Genomic DNA, 8,500 nt, shown 5'->3' on the forward strand with positions numbered 1-8,500 from the left:
ACAAATTGTTAGGTAAAAGAAAGACAAATAAGAAATAAGACAGATAAGGAAATAAGCATTGAAAATCCCGATAACAACAAAGACCTATTTCATGTGCCGCGCAATGTTGTTGTTTTCAACCATGGAAGAACTTGAAGAAGCTGTTCTTGAATCTCGAATTGTGAAGCCTTACACACAGATAGAAGTCTACTACCAGTATGGTGTGATGTGCGAAGGTTCCCTCTAATATTCTATGGAGTTTCAGCTTTACGCAAGTTGGTTGGAACCAACTCTGAATCTAAGCTACTTTTCTTATCTTGGCCCCTGGACTAGATAGAATGCTGCAGTGACTTATGTACAATAATTGTAGCACCTCCATGGGAGGAGAAGAGTGAAAAATTGGGTAAGTCAATCCAGGATTGAGAGGATAACTGCCTACCAAGGTTTTGTGTAATCACACAACTCCTGGAATATTATGGCAAAGCGTGACTTTATGTGGTTTGGCTCTAGCACTCAAACCTTTGCAGATCCATCGCAAAATGTCTGATTTAAATTTAAGATGTTATTTGGAATTTTTTGCCAGACATACTTGCTATGGAAGAAGGATTAGTTGGACGATAAAAATTTTGGTTTAACCTCGATCATAATGTGAAGAGAATCTGACGTTTGCTGAGGAAGGAATTTTGATCTTTTTTCGTGAAAGGTTTAGGCAATTGAAGATTACGGTCATCTTGTCTGGCTTTGTAGTAACAGTTGCACCTCGACTAAGGATGCCAAGGGAATTTGATTTCCTAAGGATTTTAGCATCTTAAGGCAAGGAAGGTGTTACATGCTTATTACTTATTACTGGCAAATTCAAAATTATCAGTACTTTTTGGTTTTATTTATGGTGGTGACTCAGATTCTGAGTGGCCTAATCGTACTTCATTGTATAAGGTATCCCTAGGGATAGCTGGAAGTAACACAGATGAACTAAATTCCATTGGGATATGGCTTCATCCATATCCTGTCCCAGGTCACTTAATAAGCGTGGTTGCGCCAGGAGGACGAAGCTTAGAAACAAATTCAGATGTAGCGGGCTTACAGAGTGCCACAAACTGGTAGGAAGTTTATCTTCATATACTACCCTAGAGGTGTAAGGCCAAGATAGAATTCTCTTTTCCCACACATCCTGAGTAGTCTGAGGAGCCAGGCTGAAAGAAACTAAAGATTTTAATGTTTTTGATAATGGGGGCATTTGTTGATTCAGGGCTTTTATTAGTTCCATAAATTTTTTTATCACTTGGTACTTACATAATCCTTCAAAATTTTATCTAGGCATATTTTTGAATTTTGAGAGATCTCACAATGACAGTGAAAGCAGAATACAACAGCTGGACACTGACCAATAAGAATATGCTCTTTAAACAGGTCATATAACACTCGAAGAACTAACTAGGTCTACTTTTGAATCTCTCAGCTCTGACAGGCAGATATCCAATAGTAATGTTGTCAGGCAAAGTTTTGAATTAGAGGGTCAATAAGATGGTGTGGTTTCTCCCTCTGATTTATCAACAGCATAATTTTTACGAGGACATCTATTTAAAATTTCCTCCTCTGAGAAGTTGATGTCTTTCCTGAATACTAATCCGTTTTTGGTGTTGAAATATCTGTGATGTGTAACTTCCTCCATTTTTACGTCTGGAGAATTTTGCACTTAGTTGACCAGAATGTTTTACCATAGTGTTTTATGTTGAGAAGCAGGGTTTTGCAGCTCTTTTAGAGACATTTAATGGTTCTTATGAAGTTTCATGCATGTTATTTTTGGAACATTGGTAGTAACTTTATAAAACACACACACATTAGTTTGGGTATAAAATCATATTCCCTATCCATGCTTTCCTTTTCTTACAGTTAGTAAAAGCTTGAAAGTTCTTATGGTCATAGTAACTCAGTGCTTAATCCTTTGCCCTAAGCCAGAAGGTTTCATACTATTAAACAAAGCTTCATGGTTTAGTAACTGAAATACAATTACACAATAGAGTATAGAGTAGATACACATATTTCCATTTACACCATTAGTAATTTTATAACCGGGGGTACCAGAGATATGACTTGGCAGAAGTCAATAAGAGAGTTTATAACAGCTCTAGAGTCTGCACCAGGATTAGAATCATTTGAAGTAGGTGCATGGGTTGTCAACAGTACTGGTAAGTTTTAATGTAGGCATAAAAATTTCTAAGAAAAAATATTAATTATAATAATTAGAATATTAAGAAAGTTTCATCAATAGTTGCTCAGGAAATTCACATTCCTCATGATGCACATTGAGAGGCGACTTTCTCAACAGGCCATATGGAATGAAGAACCCGAAAATAATAAATTAAAACAAATAAAACCTAAAGTTGAAAAATGGAGTTCATCATATCAGTGAGAGACACATGCACAAGTAATCTGTTACATTTCCAGTCGTTCCAATTTTGTTGTTTATGAGGAACTGTGGTTTGACAGGTAAAATATAAAATGAGTAAATAATAAAAGCACGAAAACAGCATTCGTTGAATTTAAAATTAAATGTTCTTTTTAAATATTACTTAACTTATTATGAATTTTGATATACCTTTTTAGTGTGGAAGCATGAGTAAATATTTATTGTGTGTATGTGTTACAGTATGAGAACGTGTGCCTACTTGGTATTTTATCCTAATACTTCGGGCCAGCCCTATAAGAGCTGAAAGTCAGCTCAGTGGTCTGGTTAAACTACTTCAATACTACTACTACTACTCTCAACAGGCCACTCCACACCCTACTCATGCAGGTTGCACCTAATGGATAGAGGCACAGGTGTAAAGCAAATCCCCATTAATACCGGGACCATGTGAACCTGGAATTATCCTCCCATTATCTGTAATGAAGTGCTTTTGACCCAAAGCTGGTAGTTCATACCCAAGGAGCTGGTCCCCTTGGATTCCAGGATGCCATCCCTTGAGTCCAGTTCTGCTCGTGAGGGCCAGACTATCTTTGGGGTGGCTGACGTCACCCCGTTGTCATAAGCAACTACGAATACAATCCCTTTCCCAACAATGATCCCTCCCTTGTTGACCTCAGCACAACATTTTTAGGAAACATGACAGTGCTCCTACTATTTACATCAAATTGTATATAACGTTAGCAATGGAAGTAGTAGTCAAAGTGGCTGGTGACAAGACAGAAAAAAGCTAATAAAATATGAAAGAGATTAGTAAATAGTTAGGAAGAGGAACCATAGTGAGACATATAGACTCGAATTGCAGGCATAAAGATTCCCCTTTTTGAGAGCTCACCCATCACAAAGCTTCATCATAGGATATTCTATAGTGAAGCTTTTTGACTTCAACAAGGCATTATCTAAGAGGGTCACAATAATTAATTCAACACATTGTCGTTTACTTCCTCTTAAAAGTCAACTTTAAGAACGTCTGCCCTCAAAATTGGCATTATCTGAGAACTAAAGCCTACACCATGGAAATAATTTTGGTGAATGCAGCTTGCAACATATCTAAATCTAAGTTTTAAGACTTGAAAATATGTAATTTTCATGTATAATTTAGAGATCAACTACTTGGCAAAGCGTAAAATTACACCTAGGAAATTTATATTATAATTTAGAGATCAACTACTTGGCAAAGCGTAAAATTACACCTAGGAAATTTATATTATAATTACACCTAGGAATATATAATTTGGGTTGTTTTTAAGGATTAAGATCCTCATATTTCACTATTTGATTCTGTAACTGCTTTTTTATGTTTAGTATGAATATTCAAATGGGAATTGGCATTTCTTTTTATCAGCAGAAATTCTTTTTACAAAATCTTGTACCACAATTGAAGCAAAATCCGTGATGACTGCTGCCGTTGTAAAAGTAGAATGAGAGGAGATGTTGAACGGATAAATATTTTCATATCAGTGTTCAGTCAGTATTATGAAATGACATCGAGATCTCACTTGCTTATTGAACTTTCTCTGTACAGAAATCAGGTAGTTGTCATCTGACCTTGCTTATAGTTTAAGTTATGGATAAAGAAAACAAAGGCAAATTATTTTATTCTTCATCATGAAGTCGGCCACTTCCAGTGAGAGGTTTGTGAAAGCTGCAACAGGGCACTTCCGCAAAAATTTGAAAGCTTTCTATAAAGAGAACAGTGCTTTGGACTGAAGTTAGTCGATCTACTAAAATTTCAAGTGTACTGTACTGTAATGGGCGCGGAAAGCAGGATCATTTGGTTTCTATGTGTTTAAGGGGTTGCTTAGAGAAACACTCATTAACACCAGTTTCACTGTCTTTCCCATTTTATGTCTTCTATTGGTGTAGTTAAGAAAAATGTGTATTTTTTTTTTTTTTTTTTTGTTAAAGGACTTCCTCTCTTACATTTCTAAGCAACGAACCTAAATACTTAATTATTGGAAGCTCCACGAGGATTTGGGAAATGATGTGATTAGTAAAATTATGATGTAGATATTTCGAAGTTAAGAATAAAAAGGGTGTTGAACCAGATTCTTCATGCTTATGAACGGAACTGATGTTAAGGAAGGTTTTATAATTTTCTCTTTACTTATGTTAAATAACATAGAAGATAAATTAGGCGTCGTTTAATCTTTGACATTTGCGACGCCTGTTTCATGAAAATCAATCAATCAATACTCAGTTATGTCGGGTGTATTTTAGAACATAAAATATCAACGTGTAAAGACTATAAACACCGTACCCGTGTTTTTTCATCACAATAAAGGAAACCCACCCAAAATTTCAAGTTTATTAAATTAGCAATTTAAAAAATAAATCAGTTACTCTTTTAATGCTTTCTTTTTAATTTTTTAATGAAAATTAAAAGACAGAAATAGATTGAGTGAACTCCGAATAAATGAAACTTAAGTGCTATTATTTCTATCTGAAACGTGCTCTTGTCAGTGAAAACTTAACATCAACTAGGTATTACTTAAATAAGCTTAAAAGTCAACGCATAAAGTATTTATAGATGAAAGACACTAAGTTTTACAGTATTGCTCAAAATGTCATTCTGGCAGTTCGAAGGATTTTCGTGAAATATTACTTTTGCCCGAGAATGGCATCTGAATTTGTGTGGAGTTCAAGGCGTTAAATTTTGATTATTTAGGAAAATTACTCTCTCACAAACTGATTACTTTATACATATATGTACACAGGGATGAGGCATTTCAAACATACTTTAATTGTAAGACATAATAAATGAAATTAGAAATATTATGGAAGCAGTAGGTTAAATTATAAAAATTTTTTTTGTAGTTTTATTATTGCATAAGGGGAAAGGAACAAAGATCAAGAGAATTCATACTGGACCACGAGTTAAGACCACGAGTTAATTGTCATCAGTAATTTAAGAAGACTCAGCCTTTTCGGTGGGAGCGGCAGAGACGGTTTCGCTAACTGTGTCATTATTACCCTCAGTAGTGCATGCCAGGCATGGCAACTTCTTCTCGAGGGCTGCACGGTATTTGGGATGACTGATAGCATACACAATTGGATTGTACACAGCATTGGCCTTGGCGAATACGGAACCCCAGATGGTGTATACAGGAGAGACCATGTCTTTCTTGAGCATTCCGCTCCAGTTGATGATGAAATAGGGTGTCCATGCAACGAACCACAGGGACACAGTCATGAGGGCGACCTTGGCAAGACGGCATTCAGCAGAGGTCTTCTGGCTCTCTTCACTCCTGAGAGACTTGACACCCATCTTCTTGGCCTGTTCTCGCATCTGTTTCTCGTGGTTGGCAACAGCCTTGATGATAAAGGTGTACAGATAGATGTTTAAGAACAGAGGGAGCAGATATACCCAGACAGAGTAGATGTACAGGTAAGAGTGAGAGACGGCATCCTCAGTAAGATAGTCAGTACCACAAGCAGTCATGTTGCCTTCTGGTACATAGCGGTTCCAGCCAAAGAATGGAGGAAGGCACCAGGCAATGCTAGCAACCCAGGTTCCCAAAATTCTCATAAGGGCTCCTTTGCTAGAGAGAGGGGTTCCAGAAACACCCTTAACGATGACATTGTAACGATCAAGGGTGATCCAAACCATGGACCAGATTGAGACACAGCCGAAAAGAGATCCCATGAACCCATAGACTTCGCAGAAGAATGCACCAAGAGTCCATGCACGCCAGTAGCAGGTAATCATCATGGGTGGGAACATGGTGAACATCATCAGGAAATCAGAGATGGCCAAGTTGACAACAAGCAAGTTAGCTGGAGTACGAAGAGACTTGGTATTCATGAATACCCAGATGACAACGAAGTTACCAGCAATGGAAAGACACCCCATGACTCCAACCCACATTCCTACCAAAGCATACCACAATGGATTCAGAGGAGGATACTGGTACCAGTGAGCATCAATCATATGAAGGATCTCCTTTGGTGCCATATCGACCACCGTAACATTCCCAAAGGGGTTGGTGGAAGGGAGGTAGTAGTCTGGTTCATTATTCCACGACATCTGAAAAGATAAAGTGTAAATTTAGCCATTCGTGTTCACATCAATTTATTACCATTTTTATTTCAAGCATTGTATCCCTGACTAATGTACACCATTTCATTATGCCCTCCGAAAATTAGTCATGCAGCTCAAATCTACTAGTGTATGATGTTGTTGGTTATCCTAAATTATTTCACACATTGTATAGAGGAAAATGTACGATGTTCATTCATTTTCATTTGGGCGTTGCTTCTCAATCTCTGTAAGTGTCTGCCTTGTAATCTAATGATTGTTGTATAAGCAAATGAGAAGGTTTCTTATATACATAATTTTTTTATATGTCTTCCTATAAAAAAAAGCAGGCAAGCTTGGTTTGCTGTCTTACTTGATTAAAAAATAAGTAAACCATTAATACAATTAATATGTATCTTTTAAGAGAAACAGTTCAAGAAAAATGGAATATTGAGATGTCCAATAAAGGAACTAGTTTCTCTATATATATTATTACAGTAGTACGTTCATTGAAAAGGTACAATAGAAGCTTTTTGGAAAAATTATGATTATAAGTATACTTCTTGTTTAAATCTAAATGCCATAGATGCAAACATCGAATCCTGACATAAGAAAATGTAAGTGAAAGTCTACAGATCTTAGTCGAGATGATAGGCATTAGCACCATTTCATGTGATTAAATATATATAACCAAGTAATGAGGAATGTTAGCTAACACAGAGATTGGATTCCTTGTTTATAATGGTTTTGTATCTGATTCCTTTTGTGTTGGAAAAGTGCAGAATGAATACATTATCTATTAGAGTGCATTATTTTAGCCCAGGTAAAGTTTTTAGGCTTTTTATCCAGGAGACTGTAGAGTCTTGAGGTATGAAGTCAGACACGAGTAGCTATAAATGTTGAAATGTCAGTATTTTCTGCAAAGTGGAATATCCTGATGATCATAGATTGATCCTCACTCCGGTAATTTAGAGGTTTAGCTCATGACTTATGTTACTTTGTTCACGTCAGCAAAACCACACGCTCCTTTCAGTTCTCAAGTTGAAATGTGAAATCAAGTTAATGTGAAGTATAAATACAGTAGATTCAGAGAAAGTCTTGTTTGCCAGATAAACTTTAAAATGTGAAAGTTAAAGATAGAAAAATGCTTTGAAGCTGTATTTATGAAATGGATGATGGAGGCTGGTCCCTCGAAATAAACGTTGGCAGTTGAAACCAGTACTTAGTAACATCTTCGTGCTTGTGTAGCTTTTAAATAAAAGTAAAAATGATCTCAGACATGTCTTATTATTAACGAAGAGCACATATGATGGTGTGGTTTCTGATCCGAATTCTTATTATAAAAGAAAGTGAAATATAAAAAAAGAGCTAAGATAGAAACTAAGGGTAAATTTCTAACACTTAAATTCAACTTCAATCATAAATAATTGATTTCTAAATGTCACTTACCCTGCCGAAAGTGAAGAATTTCCCGAAGAACTACTTCAGCTGATGGCAGTATGGCCACTTGAATCAAGACCTGAGTTCCAGAAGGAATCGGCTGTGACTGATGTCCAGACATCTCAAAGATCTATATATACTGCACTTCTCGCTAACCATGTGCAAACTTGAAGTGCTTCCTTAGCCAGGTCACGAAGCCGCCCCCATCCCACCTCCCCTAATAACCTTTCCTTGTGAAACCAACAAGAAAAGCTTTTCCGCATAAGTCATCGCAAAACCAGAGGAATAATCTACTTTTGAAGTTAATCTTCATTTCCTTTCACTTAAAATACTTCGTTCCCAAATCATTTATTCAGTAAGAGACCAGTTTCTTAACAAATGTTTGTGGATTTAAGTACAAAAAGAATAACCATGGTCGCTTTTTTTATAGATCGTGTCAAACTATATAATATTTCCGAAATATATCTGCCCTCTCCCGTTATAGAGTTCAGTTCGAAAAGAAATTGTTAAAACGCACAAAATGGATCAGTGAGATCAGGATACCAAGTTAAATCGAATACTACAAATCTGAAAACTACATGCAACAGTACCTAATA

General features: G+C 36.3%; 1 protein-coding gene across 1 annotated transcript; it reads right to left on the reverse strand.

Annotated features, from left to right (window-relative positions):
* Nucleotides 1-4,641: 4,641 nt before the first annotated feature.
* On the reverse strand, nucleotides 4,642-8,054 carry LOC136827895 (rhodopsin-like). The gene is made up of 2 exons (XM_067085368.1): nucleotides 7,914-8,054; nucleotides 4,642-6,473 (listed from the first exon to the last, which is right to left on the reverse strand). Exon 2 carries the CDS (start codon nucleotides 6,471-6,473, stop codon nucleotides 5,355-5,357), a length of 1,119 nt encoding a protein of 372 aa, XP_066941469.1. The 5' UTR covers nucleotides 7,914-8,054; the 3' UTR covers nucleotides 4,642-5,354.
* Between the last annotated feature and the right edge of the window lie 446 nt (nucleotides 8,055-8,500).

The sequence above is a fragment of the Macrobrachium rosenbergii genome, chromosome 42, assembly GCF_040412425.1.
Source record: "Macrobrachium rosenbergii isolate ZJJX-2024 chromosome 42, ASM4041242v1, whole genome shotgun sequence".
Taxonomy (NCBI): Eukaryota; Metazoa; Arthropoda; class Malacostraca; order Decapoda; family Palaemonidae; genus Macrobrachium; species Macrobrachium rosenbergii.